The sequence below is a fragment of the Oncorhynchus mykiss genome, chromosome 20, assembly GCF_013265735.2.
Source record: "Oncorhynchus mykiss isolate Arlee chromosome 20, USDA_OmykA_1.1, whole genome shotgun sequence".
Classification (NCBI taxonomy): domain Eukaryota; kingdom Metazoa; phylum Chordata; class Actinopteri; order Salmoniformes; family Salmonidae; genus Oncorhynchus; species Oncorhynchus mykiss.
In genome coordinates, this window is record NC_048584.1 from 10,802,019 (window position 1) to 10,826,044 (window position 24,026).

Here is a 24,026-nt window from a genome sequence, read left to right on the forward strand (position 1 = left end):
GATCATAACAAAATCCATCTATACAACAAGACCAGATGACTTTTCACGGTTGACCTTGTTCAAACCTCAACCACAAACCCTGCCCTCAGTGGTAACCATGAAACTGTTGGCATGTTAGCGCCCGATGCTAACTCAGCCCAGTCACCCACCCTCAGACCTCACTAACTGGAACAACACTAACCGAGAGGATAAGAGATCTCAACAGCAACATACAACCCAGCCATCCCCCCTCCCTTGCAGCCATCACCTCTGTTCCCTCTGCCCCTTCCGTCACCTCTTCAGGATTACCCCACCTTGGCCTGAATAGGGGGTCACCCCACCCCAGCCTTTTAATTTCTCTCCCTCCCTCTGTCTCTCCATCCCTGTACTCTGATCCTGCCCCTCTCTCCCCTCCTCCCTCCTCACTCAATACCCCTTGGATCCCCCCCCACCCCCCAGTGGGGTGTAGTAGGTATGGACGCAACGCTTGAGATGCTCCTGCCCTATCAGAGGATAGGACTCAAGATAACGTCATCACCCTGCTCTCTTACTGGCCCAATACTGGAAGGGCTGATGCTTCATGCATCTACTTGATTCACTCCCTGTCTCCCATTCTCCCCTCCTCCTCCCTCTCACCCTCCTACTCTTTCTGCCCCTCCTCTTTTCTTTCTTTCACCTCTCTCCCTCTCATCGTTGCGAAGGCAGCAACAGCCAATCAGAGCGTGACGAGGGAGAGAGCGCCACTCAACACCAGGAAGTACGGCACTGAGCAGAGGATAATGGGTCAGTAGTGTTTGTCTAGTCCTACTTTATTTAGACTGGCTAACACCGTTAACCTTTGACACACCTACTCCCTGTAGAAGAGATGATGAGTTGCAGATGCACTGTCTCTAGGGGAGGTGAGGCTGAAGGAACTGCCTGGCTTGATCGCTAACCGAGCTCCCGTCAACCCCATACAGGGAATACTGGCCCTGCACAGAGGTAGGACACCCCGCACACACACAAACACTCACTCACACAGTATCTTTTTCGATTATCCCAAGATATCTCTCACTTCCAACTGTCATGTTCTATCTCTCTCTAGGATAGCAGTGGTACTACGGGAGGTACTGTATATAGACGTGAGGAAAGATGGATTGGGAGGAGTGGCCATGCTGCTCGCTGGATACTGCATCCTCAGCTACACCTGCAGCTACCCACACATCAGTAAGTGTGTGCATGTGCTTGTCAACTCAGAAAATCTTTCTTGAATGACTGCGTTTTCCCTCTATAGAGCATGATCGCTGGAGGAAGTACCACTGAGCCCTGGGGGTGAGGGTCAGACTAAGGGGAAACAGCTGTCACTCAGGGACGGAGCCCCTAGTGGTGAAGACCAGATGTGCAGAGCTGTAGTCTCGTGTTACCTGGAAATAAAGGCTAGAAGATCTGAAGCTATGGCGAGTTCTCTCCATAGAATCATCTGTGAGAGGTGGGAGAATGTGAACAGAGGCAACACTAAGGTGCTGAGCGAAAAAGTCTAATTTCAGTTTCATGTCTTCTAGTCTATACCAGGCCTATATATACAAAGGTATGTGGACACCCATTCAAATTTGTTGATTCGGCTATTTCAGCCACACCTGTTGCTGACAGGTCTATAAAACTGAGCACACCGCCATGCAATCTTCATAGACAAACATCGGTAGTATAATGGCCTTACTGAAGAGCTCAGTGACTGTCAACCTGGCACCATCATAGGATGCTCCCAGTTTGTCAGTTTGTCAAATTTCTGCCCTGTAAGTGCTGTTATTGTGAAGTGGAAAACGTCTAGGAGCAACAATAGCTCTGCCGCGAAGTGGTAGGCCACACAAGCTCACAGAACGGGACCTCCGAGTGCTGAAGTGCAGAGCGCGTAACAAACGTCTGCTGGGACAGGCTGGGATTAAAAATTAAAAAAATATAGGACACAACACACATCACGACAAGAGAGACAACACAACACCACATAAAGAGGGACCTAAGACAACAACATAGCAAGGCAGCAACACATGACAACACAGCATGGTAGCAACACAACATGGCAGCAGCACAAAACATGGTACAAACATTATTGGGTACAGACAACAGCACAAAGAACAATAAAGTGGAGACAACAATACATCACGCAAAGCAGCCACAACTGTCAGTAAGTGTCCATGATTGAGTCTTTGAATGAAGAGATTGAGATATAACTGTCCAGTTTGAGTGTTTGCTGCAGCTCGTTCCAGTCGCTCGCTGCAGCGAACTGAAAAGACAAGCGACCCAGGGATGTGTGTGCTTCGGGGACCTTTAACAGAATGTGACTGGCAGAACGGGTGTTGTATGTGGAGGATGAGGGCTGCAGTAGATTTCTCAGATAGTGTGGAGTGAGGCCTAAGGGGGTTTTATAAATAAGCATCAACCAGTGGGTCTTGCAACAGGTATACAGAGATGACCAGTTTACAGAGGAGTACAGAGTGCAGTGATGTGTCCTATATGGAGCATTGGTGGAGCACCCTTACCTGCCGATCTATAAATTACATCTCTGTAATCTAGCATGGGTAGGATGGTCATCTGAATCAGGGTTAGTTTGGCAGCTAGGGTGAAAGAGGAGCGATTACGATAGAGGAAACCAGGCCTAGACTTAACCTTAGCCTGCAGCTTTGATATGTACTGGGAGGACAGTGTACCGTTCAGCATGACAATGCCCGTGTACAAAGCGAGGTCCATACAGAAAGGGTTTCTCGAGATCGGTGTGGAAGAACTTGACTGGCCTGCACAGAGCCCTGACCTCAACCCCATCGAACACCTTTGGGATGAATTGGAACGACGACTGCGAGCCAGGCCTAATCGCTCAACATCAGTGCCCAACCTCACTAATGCTGTTGTGGCTGAATGGAAGCTAGTCCCCGCAGCAATGTTCCAACATCTAGTGGAACATGCTACCAGCAACATGCTATGTTGTAAGTCTGTGGAGCCTTGAATGAATTGAATGTGAAATAATGACCAGCAGTATGAGTTTCATACTGGACCCCACAACAAACTGAATATCTAACTACTACCAATAATACATGTGTTGGAAAATGTATTAAATCAATCAGGCTGAGCCAGTTTATGATTGTATTCAAAATGAATTTATTATTGACCTATTGTTGCTGTTGTAGTAAACACACAAACTAGAAATGAACAACTGACAGTATTTTGTAACAATTTCTCTTGGAACACTTCAATGCCAACAGAATAAAAAAGAACTTCATTTTTCTCGTGTTTTTCCTCTGGGGTTTTCCTTACAAAAAATTATAAATATTTTGTGTTTCACGTTTTCATTTTTTATACCAAAAAAGCCCCTATACAAATCATGTAGATAGTGAGACAGACAAAAAGAAAGTCAACAGTGAAAACGGGTCAAGAAAGTAGAAATGTATTGCTCTCCTTGGCAGAAAGGGCATAGCCTAGTACCTTAACCCCTCAAGACACTCCTGTGTGAAATTACTTCCCATATAGTCCACTACTTTTGAGTCACATGGGGTGAGTTACATAGGCTCTGGGTAAAAATATATGGGGAATAGTGTGTCGACCAGCAGACACAGGGGTCCTCAGGACCAGGGCTGAGAAGGCCACACCCAGTGGTTGTGTTCCTCTGCTCAGACACTGCTGGCACATGAAGACCTTACAACACCTGGATAGGATAGACGTGCCACATATGTTCTAGCAATCTGGTGCCCGACGCCACGGCACAGTCAAGGACGTGGCACGCAACCATTGGTTGATGTATGCGACGTTTGAGCAGGAGAACACGACCATTCAAGCCCTTACTCACTCAGACACAAGACACTTTCTATCTAAGGCCTTCAGTCTGTTCCTTCAGTCAGTTTAAAAGCAGAGTTTACATACACTTGTCTCTCATCTCTTAACTGTGGGGAGGGAGAGAAGGATAGAGTGGAGGAGGGGAAACTAAGTGTGCTAGGGAACGAGTAACATTCATCCGGGGTGAGTGAACACACAAACATACGAACACACCAGCACACGTTCACAAAGAGTGGACATACATATACAATCCATGACCTTCCAGGGTCATTGTATCACATGACAGTAAGACATTGCCATGGTTGCGTGTTGACATCGCTGGGACACACATCACTAACAACACAAATAATAGTGATGTTTCATTTTTTTAAATTAACTAAATCTAATCTATATAAAAAAAGATAAACATGTCGTAACATTTTTCCCTCAATCTGAGGAGTTAGCTCCCCCCAACACCAATACACGTGTGTGTGTGTGTGTGTGTGTGTGTGTGTGTCTTGGTTCTTCTATACTTGTGGGGACAAGGATAGTAAAACAAGAAAAATTCTCCCCTCGTGGGGACATTTCCCACATCCCCATGAGGACAAATGCTATTTTAAGCTTAGAGGTTAGGTTTAGGGTTATGCTTACAATTAGGGTTTGGGTAAGGGATTAGGTTCAGGGTTTGGGTTCCAGGTTAAGGTCAGGAAAAATAGGATTTTGAATGGAAATTAATTTTAGGTCCCCATGAAGATAGAACAAAATGTGTGTGTTTGATGTGTGGGTCGGTTTTTCTATCCTTGTGGGAACCTAAAACCCCCAAAAGTCCCCACAAGGATAGTAAAAAAATAATAATGTTTTATCCCTTGGGTACATGAGGATACATGGGTACATGAGGACAAAGGCTATTTTAAGCTTAGGGGTTAGGTTTAGGGTTATGGTTACAATTAGGTTTAGGAGTTAGGAGTTCAAATCAAACTTTGTCACATGCGCAGAACCCGAACACAATAAGTGTTTAGGGGTTAAGGTTAGGTCAAATAGGATTTTGAATGGAAATTAATTTTAGGTCCCCACGAGGATAGAAGAACAAAATGTGTGTGTGTGCGCGCGGAGGGGCATCACATACCTTTAAGGTACATAAGAAAAATGTCAAAGATACATTTCAAAAACTGACAGAAAACCAAAAGCTGCTTTAGTAGTTAAGACACTCAGCGTGTGAGTGAGTCTCTCTGGCTTGACTATGAAAACTGAAGTATAGAACAGAAAAATAACAATATATTTCTGGTAGTTGTCAAATCCATCAAATGACTATGGTATCATACACTGAGTATACAATACATTAAGAACACCTGCTCTTTCCATTCCATAAGACTGACCAGGTGAATCCAGGTGAAAACTATGATCCCTTATTGATGTCGGTTGTTAAATCCACTTCAATCAGTGTAGATGAAGGGGAGAAGTATTTTTAAGCCTTGAGACATGGACTGTGAATGTATGCCATTCAGAAGACCAAAAATGTAAGTGCCTGTGAACGAGGTATGGTTGTATGTGCCAGGCACACCGGTCTTTGTCAAATACTGCAACGCTGCTGGATTTTTCACACTCAACAGTTTCCTGTGTATATCAAGAATGTTCCACCACCCAAAGGTCATCCCAGTCAACTTGACAACTGTGGGAAGCATTAGAGTCAACATGGGCCAGCATCCCTGTGGAACGCTTTCGACACCTTATAGAGTCATTCCCCTGACGAATTGAGGCTGTTATCATGGGGGAGGGGGGGGGGGGGGGGGGTGTTCCTAATGTTTGGTATACTCAGTGTGTGAAGATGTGTAATGTCAGGTGCAAAAATTAAAGGACATTTCTTACAAGGCTTCTTCATGTAAACATTTGAAGGACAACATAGAATTTCTCAGGCACAGAATCATCATCATCATCATATTCTTCCTCCCTAAACTTCAGCATAATTGCACGTGGCTAAAGTTGGGGTTCAGGGGGTTGATATCTTCTTCCGGCTCACACCCAACAGGACATGATGTAACACAGGTCATGACCCCTGGTTGTCCTACAGTAACCATAGTAACCATAGTACTGTAACCATATATCTAGATTATATTTCTATGACTGTAACTAACTCAGAGCTGGTTGAAAAGGACTGACAATGGGAGAGCAAAATAAGAAAAGAAACAATAAAAAACATGTAGCCCCAAGAATGAGCCGGCGGGGCAAAGGATGGAGGGGGATGAGAGAGATGGAATGGTGGCACGTCCGTCTGTCAAATCTGTCTGTCTAACATTCTAGAATGCTGTTCACAGCTGCCTCTAGAACCGAGTCTGTGTCGGGCAGGGTGGGAGGGAGGGGCAGGGGGGTCTGGGGGTGAGAGGAGGACAGGTGAGACAGGAACTGAGTCTGTACCGGCTCTGTCGACATCGCGACTGTGGCAGTAGCAGCCACATTGCCATGGTGATAGTTGCTGTGGTTGCTAGAGGCAGCTTTGTTTCCATAGTTGCTATGTTGAGTCCTCCTCAGGTCCATGATACTCTTAAAAGAGTCTATTCCTCCTCTCCCTCCTCCCCCCGGGTCTCCATAGCCCGACTGGGGGTCTGTCCTGTAAGGGGGGTCTGTGGTCGCACCCCTCCCTGTCTGTCTACCGCCGTGGCTGGACGAGGGGGTGGAGAGAGGGTCCAAGGAGAGGCAGGGTAGAGAGAGGGGAGATGTCTTCACCCCACAGCAGAAATCTTCCAAGAAGCCATCTATGGAGGGAGAGAGAGACGATGATGAGAAAAAACAATGGTCCACACTTGCTCAATGGTCCACAACCCTGCCAAGTCCCACCTCCTCACCTGGGTCCACCAGTATCATACGTTTGTCTTGTGTCAGGTTCTGGCGCTCCTCTTGGTTGAAGGTCCTGTCAATCATCACCATCTCTGAGGAGGGACTGGAGCGCTGCAGGGAGGGGAAGGGACTTCCTGTTAGCACAACACTTTTCAAAGATTCAAAATAATTGTGTGTGTGCGTACTCACCTCAGCCTCCACCATCAGCAGTCGTCTGTATTTGTTGATCATGACCTGGGTCCTTTTCAATACCTGAGTCGCCATCGACTCAAACTCATCATCCACTGTTAAGAGACAGAATACAGTGGTTACACAGACACACACACACTAGTGGTGCATGGGTTGACACAGAACCTGCAGTCCCAGCGGTTATGTCCGCAGGGCGGACGGGTTTAGGGTCATGAAATATGGCGTGGATGAAGGGCGGGTGGGTTGAATAAAGAGAAAACAATGCATTAAAAATCCATAAATGTATCATTATTGCGCAGTTCATATCTATAGGCTACATTGAGGTTTTTATTTAGGGACTAACTGTAAGTTTACCAAATACACACCAATTGCCAAATGTTTTGGGAACTTGAGCAGAAAAAGTTAACGTCGATCCACTGAGACAAAAGGTCTGAGTTGATTTCAATAAGAGAAAAGCTGCGAAATGGAGAGTTGAAAATAAATAGAAGGAGGGTCAGAACAGTAGGTAGCCTAATGTATGGGGAAGATTTGGTGAAGAGGTAAAAGAGGATGATTGCAGTGGCAGCTACGTTCTGTGTAATGATTGTGAGACACTATACTAATTCATATACAAAACCTACATTTTGACTCTTCAACAGGAGTGGAGAAATATGATTTACTTCATTCAGCCTCGAGAGAATGTGAATGCGAGATAGCATCTTTACAGACGGTCCCTATCCTTATCAGCGTCATAAAAGCCGATATTATTCCAACCACATAAAATATGCATCCAAGACGAACTGAAATCTTCTCAGAAACATGTTTGGTTGTTTTCACAGCTTTTAATTTCCTTAAAACCGGTTAAACTGATGTAATTTGTTAATTATTATTTTTTTAATTGCATTTTGTCCCCGGTCCTTAAACATCTTAACTGCTTAAGAGAATGAGAGATGAAAAACTTTAACAATGTAAACTAGATAGAATGAATGCTTCAATCATTAAAGACACCTCTGGTATTCTCAGGCAACAAAGGCATATGGCTAAGCTTTCCCTAAAGTATATTGAATTCAATTGCCATAATTATAAAGCCTAAATAGTCTATTACATAAATAAATTAAAACAGAAAAAACAGGCTACGGCACCAGAATGCATCATTTGGCCACAAAGGATTATGAGCGTCTTTGGAAAAAAAACACGCTGTGGATTGTTTTTAAAATCACATTGCCTCCAGCAGGAAGGGTCCGCAATTTGGGCAGCGTACACGGCAAATACCAAATAGATGATTGTTGAGTTTCGACTGTCAGTGAAAAGTAGAGAGGCCTAGCCAGGCATATTGCAATATTTCAAAATACAATTACGGGAAAACATAGCTATTTTCTTTCCAAACTATTGCTGTAAAGCAGTGTTTCCCAAACTCAGTCCTCGGGACCCCAATGGGTGCACGTTTTTTTTTTTTGCCCTAACACTACACAGCTGATTCAAATGATCAACTAATCATCAAGCTTTGATTATTTGAATCAGCTGTGTATTGCTAGGGCAAAAAACAAAACATGCAGCCCTTGGGGTTCCCAGGACCAAGTTTGGGAAACAATGCTGTAAAGAGAAAACAATGAAAAGATCTGTCTTTTAGTTAGCAAAAATCGCAACTTAATTTAATGAACAATATAGCCTTTCTCAGGGATCATCAACTAAATTCACCCACAGGAAGATTCTCTTGTAGACTGCAAATTGACCACAAGTTGCCAAAACCGATATAATATTTGACTAAAACATAATCATTTACAACCTTGCTTATATATTTGAATACGATCACATACACTCAGTGGCCAGTTTATTAGGTAAACCCATTTAGTACCGGGTCGGAATCCCCTTTGTTTCCAGAACAGCCCAAATTCTACAGGGAATGGAACCATTGCTCAACGAGTATCAAGGGACCTAACGTGTGCCAGGAAAACATTCCCCATACCATTACACCACCGCCACCAGCCTGTACCGTTGACACCAGGCAGGATGGGGCCATGGACTGCTTACGCCAAATCCTGACTCCGCCAACCGCATTACGCAACATGAACCTGGATTTGTCGGACCAGGAGATATTTTTCCACTCTACAATTATCCAGTTTTGGTGATCACGTGCTTCTTCTTATTTTTAGTTAATAGGAGTGGAACTCAGTGTGATCGTCTGCTGTAATAGCCCATCCGTGACAAGGACCGACAAGTTGTGCGTTCTGAGATGCTGTTCTGAACACCACGGTTATGCTGCGTTTGTGGCCCGCCTGTTAGCTTGCACAATTCTTGCCATTCTCCTTCGACCTCTCATCAACGAGCTGTTTTTGCCCACAGGACTGCCGCTGACTGGATGTGTTTTGTCGCTCCATTCTCGGTAGACCCTAGACACTATCGTACGGGAAAAGCCCAGGAGGCCGGCTGTTTCAGAAATACTGGAACCGGCATGCCTGGCACCAATGATCATACCACACTTAGGTCACTCGTTTTGCCCATTCAAACGTTCAATCGAATAATAACTGAATGTTCTATATTGCAAGCCACGCCCATGTGACTCACTCTGTAGGAGCTAAACATTTGTGAACAGGGTTGTGTAATTTTTAAAAAACTGTCCACTGAGTGTCTCTCTCTCTCTCTCCTAAGTGTGGCAATACTTTGGAACAGATTTCTGAAATTAAAATCACTTGAAGCTAATTTGCTTGTGTTTTTACAGTCAATACAAATATACAGTGCCTTGCGAAAGTATTCGGCCCCCTTGAACTTTGCGACCTTTTGCCACATTTCAGGCTTCAAACATAAAGATATAAAACTGTATTTTTTTGTGAAGAATCAACAACAAGTGGGACACAATCATGAAGTGGAACGACATTTATTGGATATTTCAAACTTTTTTAACCAATCAAAAACTGAAAAATTGGGCGTGCAAAATTATTCAGCCCCTTTACTTTCAGTGCAGCAAACTCTCTCCAGAAGTTCAGTGAGGATCTCTGAATGATCCAATGTTGACCTAAATGACTAATGATGATAAATACAATCCACCTGTGTGTAATCAAGTCTCCGTATAAATGCACCTGCACTGTGATAGTCTCAGAGGTCCGTTAAAAGCGCAGAGAGCATCATGAAGAACAAGGAACACACCAGGCAGGTCCGAGATACTGTTGTGAAGAAGTTTAAAGCCGGATTTGGATACAAAAAGATTTCCCAAGCTTTAAACATCCCAAGGAGCACTGTGCAAGCGATAATATTGAAATGGAAGGAGTATCAGACCACTGCAAATCTACCAAGACCTGGCCGTCCCTCTAAACTTTCAGCTCATACAAGAAGAAGACTGATCAGAGATGCAGCCAAGAGGCCCATGATCACTCTGGATGAACTGCAGAGATCTACAGCTGAGGTGGGAGACTCTGTCCATAGGACAACAATCAGTCGTATATTGCACAAATCTGGCCTTTATGGAAGAGTGGCAAGAAGAAAGCCATTTCTTAAAGATATCCATAAAAAGTGTTGTTTAAAGTTTGCCACAAGCCACCTGGGAGACACACCAAACATGTGGAAGAAGGTGCTCTGGTCAGATGAAACCAAAATTGAACTTTTTGGCAACAATGCAAAACGTTATGTTTGGCGTAAAAGCAACACAGCTGAACACACCATCCCCACTGTCAAACATGGTGGTGGCAGCATCATGGTTTGGGCCTGCTTTTCTTCAGCAGTGACAGGGAAGATGGTTAAAATTGATGGGAAGATGGATGGAGCCAAATACAGGACCATTCTGGAAGAAAACCTGATGGAGTCTGCAAAAGACCTGAGACTGGGACGGAGATTTGTCTTCCAACAAGACAATGAGCCAAAACATAAAGCAAAATCTACAATGGAATGGTTCAAAAATAAACATATCCAGGTGTTAGAATGGCCAAGTCAAAGTCCAGACCTGAATCCAATCGAGAATCTGTGGAAAGAACTGAAAACTGCTGTTCACAAATGCTCTCCATCCAACCTCATTGAGCTCAAGCTGTTTTGCAAGGAGGAATGGGAAAAAATTTCAGTCTCTCGATGTGCAAAACTGATAGAGACATACCCCAAGCGACTTACAGCTGTAATCGCAGCAAAAGGTGGCGCTACAAAGTATTAACTTAAGGGGGCTGAATAATTTTGCACGCCCAATTTTTCAGTTTTTGATTTGTTAAAAAAGTTTGAAATATCCAATAAATGTCGTTCCACTTCATGATTGTGTTGATTCTTCACAAAAAAAATACAGTTTTATATCTTTATGTTTGAAGCCTGAAATGTGGCAAAAGGTCGCAAAGTTCAAGGGGGCCGAATACTTTCGCAAGGCACTGTAAATAGGCTTATTAGATCAATGATCATAAGCTATATATATATATAAATAAATAACTGTATGTGTGACACATTAATTTACCACTTTACAGTGTAGACGAGGCTAATCTCCCCCGCACTGAAATGGTAGCATCCACTTGAACCACAGTGATGAACCACAATTTTCCAGCCACGCTAATATTTCAACTTTCAGGTCAAAAAAAGGTAAATTAGAACATTTTACATGGTAGAAAAATAAGAATTGTAAACAATTTCAGCCAATTTTCTATTATTCAATTTCAACAAATGGACCCAACGATGTATAATTTTTAACATAGAAACTAATATTCTATTATTCAATATCAACGAGTGTATTAGAACATTAGATTGATCAACGTTACCCCCTCAAGCCATAAATTGTTGGCAAGCGGTTACAGTGCACAAAATCTGGAACCAACAGGACCCTGAACAGCTTCCACCACGAAGCCATAAATAAGACAGCTAAACAAGACTGCTAAATAGCTCATCAAATGGCTACCCGGACAACCTGCATTTACCTTTTTTTTGCACTAACTCTCTTACACTGTCTCTATGCACACACACTGGACTGTACTTACACTGACACCACAACACATACATACATACATACATACATACGCCCGCGCACACATGCATACTGATGCCACACACTCACACTCACCACATATGCTGCTACTACTTGCCTAGTCATTTTACCACTACCTATATGTACATAGCTACCTCAATTACCTCGTACTCCTGTACATCAACTCAGTACTGGTACTCCCTGTATTTTTAATGACATGTTATTTTTTGTCATTATTGTTATTTTTTGTCATTATTGTTATTTATTTTTTCTTTAACTCTGCAATATTGGAAAAGGACCCATAAGTTAGCATTTCACTGTTAGTCTACACCTGTTGTTTATGAAGCATGTGACAAATAACATTTTATTTATAGGCTAGGCCTGCTCTCCATCACTACGTGCTCATGCATTTTTACAAACAGTGATTGAGTTATATTATTAGCCTAAATTGTGATTATCAAGTCCACACATCACATTGGGAATCAAGGTTATTATAGTTTTGCGTTTTTCTTTTCTTTTAGTTTGCCATTTTCTATTTGAAATTCAGTTTAGATTCAGTTAGTTTGCAGATCCACTTTCCTAGTTTTTATTTAGCTTAAGTTCTATAAAAACAGTTCAATTTTTTGTAATTTCAGTTTTTGTTTTAGTGTTAGTAAAGAAAGTCGCCTATCTACTGTATGCAGGGGAGGCTAGGAGCCACGCACAGTTGAAGTCGTAAGTTTACATTGCCAAATACATTTAAACTCAGTTTTTCACAATTCCTGACATTTAATCCTCGTAATAATTATCTGTCTTAGGTCCGTTAGGATCACCACTTTATTTTAATAATGTGAAATGTCAGAATAATAGTAGAGAGAATGATTTATTTCAGCTTTTATTTCTTTCATCACATTCCCAGTGGGTCAGAAGTTTACATACACTCAATTAGTATTTGGTAGCATTGCATTTAAATTGTTAAACTTGGGTCAAACGTTTCGTGTAGCCTTCCACAAGCTTCCAAAATAAGTTGGGTGAATTGTGGCCCATTCCTCCAGACAGAGCTGGAGTAACTGAGTCAGGATTGTAGGCCTCCTTGCTCGCACACACTTTTTCAGTTCTACCCACAACTGTTCTATAGGATTGAGGTCAGGGATTTGTGATGGCCACTCCAATACCTTGACTTTGTTGTCCTTAAGCCATTTTGCCACAACTTCGAAAGAATGCTTGGGGTCATTCTCCATTTGGAAGATCCATTTGCAACCAAGCGTTAACTTCCTGACTTATGTCTTGAGATGTTGCTTCAATATATCCACATAATGTTCCTTGCTCATGATGCCATCTATTTTCTGAAGTGCACCAGTCCCTGATGCAGCAAAGCACCCCCACAAATGATGCTGCCACCCCCGTGCTTCACGGTTGGGATGGTGTTCTTCGGCTTGCAAGCCTCCCCCTTTTTCCTACAAACATAACGATGGTCGTTTTGGCCAAACAGTTATATTTTTGTTTCATCAGACCAGAGGACATTTCTCTAAAAAGTACGATCTTTGTTCCCATGTGCAGTTGCAAACCGTAGGCTGGCTTTTTTATGGCGGATTTGGAGGAGTGGCTTCTTCCTTGCTGCACGGCCTTTCAGGTTACGTCGATATATATTACTGTGGATATAGATACTTTTGTACCCGTTTCCTCCAGCATCTTCACAAGGTCCTTTGCTGTTGTTCTGGGATTGATTTGCACTTTTCGCACCAAAGTACGTTCATCTCTAGGAGACAGAACGAGTCTCCTTCCTGGGCGGTATGACAGCTGCGTGGTCCCTTGGTGTTTATACTTCCGTACTATTGTTTGTACAGATGAACATGATACCTTCAGGTGTTTGGAAATTGCTCCCAAGGATGAGCCAGACTTGTGGAGGTCTACAATTTGTTTTCGGAGGTCTTGACTGATTTATTTTGATTTTCCCATGATGTCAAGTAAAGAGGCACTGAGTTTAAAGGTAGGCCTTGAAATACATCCACAGGTACACCTCCAATTGACTCAAATGATGTCAGTTATCCTATCAGAAGCTTCTAAAGCCATGACATCATTTTCTGGAATTTTTCAAGTTGTTTAAAGGCACAGACAATTTAGTGTATGTTAATCTGACCCACAGGAATTGACACCTTAAGTGAAATAATCTATCTGTAAACAATTGTTGTTGGAAAAAAGAATTGTCATGCACAAAGTAGATGTCCTAACTGACTTGCCAAAATTATAGTTTGTTAACAAGAAATTTGTGGAGTGGTTGAAAAAACGAGTTTTAATGACTCCAACCTAAACTTCCAACTTCAACTGTATGTGTTGTATAGTTTGTGTTTTTTGGGAGGTCACTTCTTGCCACTGTGGGGCAGTAATACATAACGTGATAGGTCAGGTCAAGTTTAAAGGTAGATTTAGGGAGATGACGCGAGATGACGTAGGTGCACGACTTAAACAGTAGTAGTGGGTCAATTTCCGCAACAACCTGGAGCGTTGAAGCGTAAGGCTAAACCCTCAGCTGTTTTGATCCTGTAACTACCACGTTGTAGCAGGGTGAAGCGAACCCGTGCACAAGCGCAAATACTCTTGACTGTGTGAGAGCAAAGCATTGCATCATGCCCATTCTGGGGATAAGAATTGTCCGACTGCCACCTACGTAGCACATGGGATGTATAAAATGTACTCCTCAGCCTGAAGTGTCCCTACTTACGCCAGCCGACTGGTAAGACACTTCAGGAGAGCGGTCACATGTGCTAGCAAGGCACAGGTTCAAGCCTCAGTGTGAGCCGAATCGGGAGGAAGTGGTACTCGCTAAGCAAGCAGCGGAAACAATATTATATTATGATTTCAGTTTGTGGGATATCGGGGTTAGATGATTATTTTGACATTCTAACGAAAACATTTCATAAACAATGGCAACACAGCCATGTTGATTTGAGACTTGCTGTTGGAAAACCACATTATACCCTGACTACACCGCTCACATCGCATGCGCGAGCGTTGCAAAATAAATTTAGAAATCTATATTATTCCATTATTGCACCCACTGCTCGCGGTCTGCGTTGCCAAGGGCTAAAATAGAAGTCAGTTCTATTTGTGATGCAGATCGCAGTGCAAGTCCTGCCTCTCCCATCTCCTCATTAGTTTATAGAAGCAGATACCCACGTACCATCTCATTGGTTATACCCACGTAGGTGATTGAAAGACGAACTGTGTTGTCGGTCGTCGTGGTAATACTATGAAAGTTTAGATGCCAATCACCCTATAAGTTCAAAGAATAAAAAACCTGGAAGGAGGAGAGATGACTAGAAACGATTCGGTTGACCGTTTTATTTGTGGATTAATTGTCCGAGTAGAGGACCTTGTGCATTTCAGGTAAAATAACAACTCAATGTTCATATCCCAGGACAAATTAGCTAGCAACAGCAAGCCAAGTGCAAGCTAGATAGCTCAATTGCCATAAATGTTTAATGCTTTTGACCTATACCCAAATTAATGTAATTAGTTCAGAGTTTGTTTTGATATTTTAACCTGGGGGTAGTGATCGCTTTGATGTGGGGGGACAAAATAAATGTATGCACGATGGCGCGCGCGCAGCCGGTTTGGGCTCCGTGTTAGTGTCTGACTTTGGGCTGTTGCATATGCACCTCCGGGCGGGTGAACAAACAGCTGACCTTGGGAAAACTCTTCCCTGTTGGGCGGAGCTCCATGGAACACGTGGTAGGGGAGGAGTCTGTGCAGTGCGTCATCCAATGAGGTGAAGCGGGCGATGTCAGGTGACAGAACCCCCGAATGATCCATCCTCAACTGCTGTAGCATCCTGGAGAGACACACATAGTACACTTATCACACACACACACTCCAGCAGCCCCCCAAGGGGGTGCCCAGCAAAACTGCAGTACGCCACTGACACGCACATATCCAGTCCCTAGTTAAAGTCTACACACCCCTTGCACAGTCTTCACATTTTGCTGCCTTAAAATTCTATCTAAAAACGATTAAATGAAAACCAATCCAAAGTTGATTGCATGTCTTCATACCCCAGAGTTAATGCTTAGTGGAAGCATCTTTGGCAGCCATTACAGCTGTGAATAATTTTGAATAAAATTCTACCAACCTTGCTCAACTCTTAGGGCAACGTACATCCATTGTTTTTGTCAAAATTGCTCAAGATCAGTACATTTGGTAGGGAATCATTGATGGACAGCAATATTCAAACCTTACCTCAGATTTAAGTCAGGGTGGAGACTGGACAATACAGGAACACTCAACACTCAAGAGAGCCATTCTTGCTATTTTGTTTCTTTTTGACCATTTTAATTGAAAACAATCACAGTAAGGCACTTAATTGTTACCCAGAAATGATTTGATATTGAGATAAAAACGGATGCATTGGACCTTTAAGGCAGCTAAATTTGAAAACTGTGCAAGGAGTGTGTAGACTTTCACAAGAGCACTGCATGCACACACACACACAGCATCTATACACATACACTACTTACATTCCTCCTCTGGTGAGCTGCTGAGGGGCCGGCCTCTTCTGAGCACTGACCTACAAGAGACATATTTCAATATCATCATCATCACCACACTGGTCTGTAAACCCATGTTTCGCAATATTTCTATAGGCCACTATTAAAAAGAAGAGGATCCCATCCGCTTTCTGTAGGCTAGGCCTACTATATTTATTTCTCAACTTTCCTAATATCAAGCACATCGCTTCACTTTATAAATCGGGGGGCGTGCCTACCTGACTAGCACGAAAATTCAAGTGCATAGCCTAGTGGTTAGAGTGTTGGGCAAGTAACCCAAAAGGCTGCTGGATCGAATCCCCGAGCTGACACGGTACAAATCTGTCGTTCTGCCACTGAACGAGGCAGTTAACCCACTGTTCCCCGGTAGGCCGTCATTGTATATAAGGATGTATTCGTAACTGGCTTGCCTAGTTAAATAAAAGGTTTCATTTAAATACAGATGACATGTATTTTTTGACCCTGCCTCTGATCCGTGAATGATAATGGTCCATTCTAAATCTAATTTCACACATATACTAAATAATATTTGTAAAGACAAGATTAAATTGAAAATAGTCTGATAGTTGAGAATATTATCACTTGTGAATGATGCCAAGCGTGTGCAGTCTAAGGCCAGAAACAGCACAACTTTTTCAAATCATCTCATGCATAATGTATCTTAGCCCATGGGCCTATGTTTTTATAAGGTTTGTATCACAACTAAAGTGGCTAAATAACCTCAAACGTAGCCTGTAGTCCCAAGACCCCTGGAACACAGTTGGAGAGCCCATAGCCTACAGAGCCTAGTGAAACATGTGTTCTTATAAGCTTTGTTCAATCACGTGTGAAAACATAGTTTTGACTGAACACTATTTAAAAAGAGGATGCCAGCTTTCTCATGCTGCCATATTTATTGCTTAAAATTTAAGCACATTAATACACTTCACAAACAGTGTAGCCTACCTGGCATATTAAAAACCTACCTGGCACAAAAGAAAGAACGAATGAATGAACGAACGAAACAAACAACGAACCGTAACAAAGAGGTGTAACATACACTAACTCAAAACAATATCCCATAAAACACAGGTGGACAAAATGCTACTTAAATATGATCCCCAATTAGAGACAACGATAGCCAGCTGCCTCTAATTGGGAATCATACCAAACACCAACATAGAAAAACGAAACTAGAACCCCACATAGAAAATAATAACTAGAAAAACCCCAGTCACGCCCTGACCTACTATACCATAGAAAAACAAAGGCTCTCTATGGTCAGGGCGTGACAAGTGCAGGCTACGGATGACATGTTTTAGTTTTTTCTGGGCCATTCTAAATAAAATGTTATTAAGAATAATCTTATGGGTGAGAATATTATCAGTGCTTGTCAAATTGTGAATGAGAGACTGATGAAGTGTGTGCAGCCTGCGCAATAAATCCTGCGCTTGCCTTTCATGTGACTTTTTTCAAATCATCATTAGAGTAGCATCATGCAGCCTTAGAATGTGTTAGAAATCAAAACATATAGCCCAACGTTTGTATCACAAGTAAAGTTGCATAAATAACTCTAAATGAAGCATTTAGGAGGACCTGTTTCTTTGTTAACCGCTCAACACAGAATAGCTGCATGTGCGCACTACCTGAGAAAAATATAATTTATATTTTATTCAGCTATGTTCAATTGTATTCTTCTAACTATAAAATAATGCCACAGAAATTAAAAGCAAATCTTGCCTGCTAAATGATCTAGCATAGCCCACAGCCATACGGCATAACTTAAGGACGACATATTTAGACCTGCCTAAAATAAATAATGGATTTATTGTGATGGTGTAGGCTATATTAAATGTATTTATTAGACTTTTTCAAATTCAGATGTTCCAAAGGTCTGCATTAGTGGATTGTAAGCAAAGCATGGAAGCTGGATATGTTAAACATTTTAAACAGTTTATGTTACTTAAAAGTCAATCAGTTATTGTGAGACAGGCATGACAATCACCAGCTGACAACATTTCATGACCTCACACACACAGTGTATAACATGTAGAATACCTGTGTGTTTAGCGGGGCGTCTTGGCTGATGTAGGTCATTGTTTTCACAGCTAGGAAACAAATGAGAAACAGAAGTCAGGAGAGGGGTTTATATACATCTATAACAACAACACACAAAAACACAAACACAAACCTTTGTTTCCAAGGAGGTTGACGAGATGTGTCTGAGCCTGCTTGTCCTGAGGAATTGGAGAACAAAACAAGACAAAAACCTATTATAGAAACGCATGCAAAGAGGTAATAATTAAGTGAGGAAGAGAGTTGTAGTTAATACCTGTGTGTACTCCTGTTCATGTGAGGCAGTACCAGTACCAGAGAGAGACAGGGGGGAGAGGGAGCTGCTGTTCTGAGTCTGAGACAGTACGAGGCGCTGCACTGGGCTGCCCGACACCTGCCCTTGAACCCCAGTCGCCGTTCCAACCAGCGTCAGACGCCCCTGGTTTGATGCCGCCTGTACTGGGGCAGGGTTCGTACCAGGAAAATTCTGCCATGTTTGGGTCATGGCTCCTCCTACTCCCACCTGGCTGCCTCCCACCTGGATCAGCTGACCTCCCGCCGTCGCCGTGAAGTTCTGCCCGGCGACGAGCTGTACTGTGTTCTGATTGGCTAGCAGGGTTGATTGGGATGGGTCTGAGGGCCCATTGTGGTGGACCAGGTACTGCCCTGGGGGCAGGTTGGCCTGGCCTTGCTGTCCCTGGTTCTGCTGCCCCAAGGGAGAGTGGACCAGGATGGAGCCGTTAGCTGTGTAGTGTCCCTGGGCCGCGGTGTTAACCATGGTGGTGGTTGTGGTCTGGAGTCCCAGGCTATAGACAGTCTGAGCCCCAGCTTGAAGGGGTTTGGGCTGGATAGGTCTGACCAGGGCCTGGGCGCCCCCAGGTCCTCTCTGGATGATGATATTCTGCAGGGGGATGTTCTTAAAGGGCAAGCCTACCTGGTTCACCTGGCCCACTGGGGAGGGAGTGGCAAACACCTGCCCCCCTGCTGCTACTCCCCCCACCGCCCCCCCTACCCCACCACCCTGCCGGAGGAGGATCTGCTGGACCCCTCCCCCGCCAAAGGACCCCAACACCTGGATGTGCCCCCCTGCCTGGCCATTAGGCAGCTGGGACACGCCCTGGAGGAACTGACCACTGGGAAAAGCTGCAGTCGATGTGGTGACCCCGCTGCCGTACCCCCCCGAGACCAGCTGGGGGGGGAATGGGGAGGGGGCCGAGGGGAGAGGAGGGGGAGGTGGTTGGGAGTCTAGCATGGCCTCCTGTTCCAGAGTCTGTTCAGTAATGTCTGCCTCCATGAGAGACTTCTGCAGGATGTCAAAGGGCTGGTCCTCTCCTCCGCCAAGATCCATTCCTCCTGGAGAAGCTTCTCCCCCCAGCTCATCCTCAATGAACGATAGGCTACTGGAAAGCTGGAGGCCCACCCCTGCTGAATCCTCAAACTCTTCATCTTTGAGGCCGGAGTTAGAGCCAGCCTGAGAGAAAGAGAACACTTTATAACTATACAGGCTCCATCAGTTTATAAACCCATTACCAGCAGGTAAGTGCAGATTTATTTCTACTCACAGTGTTACTGGTGAAGAAGGTTCCGGCAGAGCCGTAAGCTGCGTTCGTCACGTCATCCTCCTCAATCTGAGGGAGAAAATACACGTCACTTCACCTGTATGCAAAGCAGCGTGCTAATATTCTATGACTTGAAATGGGCATGGATGAACTAGTAGACCAGAGGGGGAGACACTCACAGACTTGTTGGTGGAGCCGTGGAGGTAGTCATTCAACGCCTGCACATCCCTGGAGGACAGAAGGAGGGAGAGAGCTTCAGTCAGAGAACATCCGAATTTGACTTTAGAAAAAAAAAATAGATATAATTATTATTTAACATTCGTAACCCCTGGGCACCAGATTTATCTGTTCCACTTACCATTACTAATGCCTTAGTGTTAGATGTTTGTAGATGTGTTATAGATAGTGTTTGTGATTTATGTGTTATATGGATTTACCCTATAATATCCAGAAGACGGCGATCGTCCTCATCATCCATGACACCTGGGTGAGGAGAGAGCAGAGAGAGGGATGAAGTGACAGGGGAGTGAAGTGAGTAGAAAGAGGTGTAATGGAGGAAAGGATAAGAGGAAGGGGGAGATATCCTATTTTAACTGTATACTGCAACTATGCTAAAAAGCTCATAAATGCAAAAGCTCTAATTCTAAATCCTCTTTGAGTATTCTACATTGCTGCAACAATTCTTATGAATGCTTGTGAGCACAAAAGAGTTACGGAAAGTAATGCAGAGACATAAACAGTGAGACAACACAGAAGACGTGCTGGGTGGGTGGGTCACAGGCGGACGGTGGCACCTGGGGAGGACGGGCTCATAGTAATGATTGAAATGGAGAAATAATGGAATGGTATCAAACACATGTTTTTTTTTATATATTTCCATTCACTTCATTCCAGCAATTATTATGAGCCGTCCTCTCCTCAGTCTCCTCCTGTGTGTGTGTGTCTCAGACTGTATCTGCATGCTTATCTCTGGTGTGGTAACAGTTGGCGATGCAATAAAACACTCACAGCTTTCTGACAGCGAGCATGGAATCATTCATTAACCACCACCTTTTATTTGCTGTGATGGGGCAGAGTGAGAGACAAGAGAGATAAGAGGGGAGAAAAAGAGAGATGGGGGAGGCACAGAAAGAGAGAAGTTAAGAACAATGGTATTAAAAGTGCAGTATTGAGAGTGAAGCTCCCGCCCCTACCCTTGTCTCTTCTCCTGCACATTGGTCTACTCTCCTGTCACCTCCCATTAAATGAAGATGGTCATCAAAGTGTAAATAACTCCACCCTGTTCCCTTTAAAAGGTTGTTTGTTTGGGAGTTGAAGGTTTACAAAGCATTTACTTTGTTTTACAGCCAACAACATTCCACAGAACTAACTCCAATGATGCTGGCTTTGTATCGTGGTGAAAGGGGACATAAAACAGTTAATAATGTGGTGAATAGCAATGAGGAGCAAAACAGTAAATGTAGCCTTGGAATATTCTCAAGGTGAAGCTGTGTATTTTGTTAATTCAGAGCTGCAATGCCTGGGTTAAACAAGGTGGTGTTTTGAAAAATGGTATGCCACTGTAGGGGGCCTGTGATGTGTCCAACGGTAGCAACATTTTCATTTTTGACTTCTTTTGTGTCTTTCGTTCGAAGCCATGTCGAATGACAAATGTGATACATTGTGTCAAGTCAGTGATGTAACATTGTGCTCTTGAACACATTTAACCAGTCGTTAAAACAAAATGGCGACTCGGCCACCATCTTTGGTTGAGAAAGAACCAAGCCTAATAAGGCTAAAAAAAATGCGTCATAAAATGTCTCAGCTACAATTGAGTAGCTCAATGTAGGGAATTACAAGATTAATAGTTAATAAAACTGGTCGTTTTGGAATTGTGAAACAACTAGCTGTATTTTTGCTAGCAGCCCAGATATCTAGCTAGCTGCTAGCATACGCAGTTAAGAGTGCCACTTTATATTCAGCTTTCCACCAACAAAAAATGAAAACCGTAAAACTATATTTTATTTCACAAGTTACACCGATACACGTGCTCTTTGAAGGATCTCTTCAAGTGTGTCCGTTTTGAGATATTTGCTGACAACTACGACACCATCACCAGGTTAACGTTGGCTAATCGGCTAGCTAACCTCTAATGAGATCCCTTCTCAACATTGGGGTTATTTTGTCATAGGGGCAGGGTTAGCTAGCACCACTAAATGGGGGGATATGTCTACACGTGTCAAATAACTGGCAGAAATGCACTCAATAAATCCTGGAATATTTAGCTAGTTAAATTTTCCAAATTTCACAGAATTTTGAGCATGTGGAAAACAAGCAGCGGCTAGCTAAAACGTTGTTAGCTTGCCAGTTGCCCAAGCTATTGAAAATATGGTGTTTCCTCTCCCCTGCACCTAGCTTAGTCACCAAATTAGTGGTCGGAGTAGGCGTACAAGACGATATGGCTAGTCAGGGTCGGAGTAATTTATAAATCAGTTTATCCAAAGAATAGTAGACACATTTAGCTCCAATTGAAATTTGAAATAGTAATGACACCCTCCCAAATTGTAGCATCAATGTGCAAACAGCTAGCAACGACAGTCGTGCCACGGTTTTAAGCTTTGGAAACATCGTTTAGACCACCAGCTGATGTACAGCTTGTGATTTATGTCCAAAAATAGACTGAATCGACAGACAATGATAATCGCATTCGAGCACAAAAAGCCTGTCCTCCCAGCCTCTAACTGGTCGCTGACGTGCTCTCTTTCTCTGCTGTGCTGGGGTAGACTTCAGAGGTTACCATTTGTCTCCTATTTAGCTCATCTGCCAGCATGCAATGCAAAACGTCAGATTTCTCTCGATTGGCTGAACAGACATATTTCAATCGTGGAATTTACGACCGCGCGGAGTCTTCGGCAACAGCTCTTTGGGCTAGCTATTTGACCGCGGACTTTTACTTGTAAACATCGGCCTGTTCAAGGTTAGCTAGCCGTCGTCGCCTATTTAGAATCGTCGGATAGAATTCGTTCACACGGCTAAACAGTGTCGATACCTAGGTGTTTTTTTCGATTAGCATAACATAAAGACGACTGAAAGAAGGCAAACCCTTACTCCTGTCTCACTCCTCTTGAAACCCAATATCTCCATTTGGCAACTTTTAATTTGCTCCCCCCTCCTTCTCCTCCTCCTCCTTCTTCTCCCTCTCCCACTCATATTTTTCTCACTGTCCCTGTTCTGTCTCAGATAGATTTCTCTCCACTCTCACTCTCTTCCCTCCCCGAAGGAAGGGAGGAAGGAGGTTGTGTGTGTTTTTTCCTAGAAATTTTATCACAAAATTATAATACACTCAAAGGGAAACTCACCGTCATGAAAAAGCAGTGCCTTGTCAACGGGGTTTCCTCGCCATCACAGCACGGGTAGTGCCGCTCCAGAAGAAGGCAGTAACATCAGAGCATTCTACAGATAGCGATGCAATATTCCATAGAAGTAACATAGAACGGACAAAAAGTCACTACACTCTAAATACTGAAAAACTATGTTCTACCATTCATGAAAGTTTTTTTTTGAACTTTCATGACAGATATTTCATAATTATTCTCCCCTATGAATAGGAAATTGTTTTACAGTAGACTTGGCCATTATGAACGGTAGGGGGCGGGCCACTAGCAGATGCCACACCTTGATGTGGCTGATAAAGTAATTGAGGAAGCTGTACATTGTGACAACAGAGAGATCAGCAAAACGAGGGCGTTATTCCACTCACATACCCTCCAATGGGATATAGGATGGGGGAAACAGCTTTTATAAGTAATCGCCAATGTAACACAATTAATCATATTCACAGTGATGCTATGTACACCATGTTTCAATCAGAGATGGGGGTCAACCACACACACTGTATGTAATTCAGTCTATTCTGGTGTAAATTCATATAGGCCTATTGTGTTCCTTAAACTACAGACCCATTTCTTATACTTGCATCAGCAGTCTACACTGGAAGAGTGCAGTTATTTCTTCCTGCAGAAGAATTAACAGGTACTGTATGTGAAAGTGAGGTGTATGTGACATTGAGAAATGCATAATAAACTCTTCTACACCTACTGTGAAGGTGGCTACTGATATACTACTTTACTATTCTGAAATGTGTATTTTGTTCTCCTAGATTAAAGCTCAGGTTTTGCTTAATATGTGCACTGTCATCCTTCCACTTGCTTTCACAATGGGGCACAATAAAACATGAACGTCATTATA

At 43.2% G+C, this 24,026-nt stretch overlaps 1 protein-coding gene and 1 long non-coding RNA gene across 3 annotated transcripts; one reads left to right on the forward strand and one right to left on the reverse strand.

The window, feature by feature from the left end:
• Positions 1-708: 708 nt before the first annotated feature.
• LOC110499585 lies at positions 709-1,655 on the forward strand. Its single transcript, XR_002469982.2, has 3 exons — positions 709-960; positions 1,064-1,185; positions 1,253-1,655. It is a non-coding gene; the product is annotated as an uncharacterized LOC110499585 (long non-coding RNA).
• Positions 1,656-3,084: 1,429 nt separating this feature from the next.
• LOC110498740 (BRD4-interacting chromatin-remodeling complex-associated protein-like) lies at positions 3,085-23,409 on the reverse strand. 2 transcript variants are annotated; one of them, XM_036955734.1, is made up of 13 exons: positions 23,138-23,409; positions 20,808-20,859; positions 20,237-20,282; positions 19,979-20,027; positions 19,803-19,868; positions 18,518-19,711; positions 18,377-18,422; positions 18,244-18,293; positions 16,177-16,226; positions 15,349-15,494; positions 6,781-6,875; positions 6,600-6,702; positions 3,085-6,509 (listed from the first exon to the last, which is right to left on the reverse strand). In XM_036955734.1, exons 2-13 carry the CDS (start codon positions 20,833-20,835, stop codon positions 6,046-6,048), a joined length of 2,337 nt encoding a protein of 778 aa, XP_036811629.1. In that variant the 5' UTR covers positions 20,836-20,859; positions 23,138-23,409; the 3' UTR covers positions 3,085-6,045. The 2 variants fall into 2 exon arrangements, with proteins under 2 accessions (XP_036811629.1, XP_021431047.2); XM_021575372.2 differs by lacking the exon at positions 23,138-23,409 and adding an exon at positions 22,887-23,072.
• Between the last annotated feature and the right edge of the window lie 617 nt (positions 23,410-24,026).

Coding starts and splice junctions, on each gene's coding strand:
- LOC110498740 (XM_036955734.1), bottom strand. CDS start 20,835: ATGATTCCATGCTCGCTGTCAGAAAGCT. Junction 20,283..20,807: donor ATGCTCGCTGTCAGAAAGCT/GTGAGTGTTTTA, acceptor CTCCTCACCCAG/GTGTCATGGATGATGAGGAC. Junction 6,876..15,348: donor CAGGGAAGAGTTTTCCCAAG/GTCAGCTGTTTG, acceptor GTCTCTTAACAG/TGGATGATGAGTTTGAGTCG.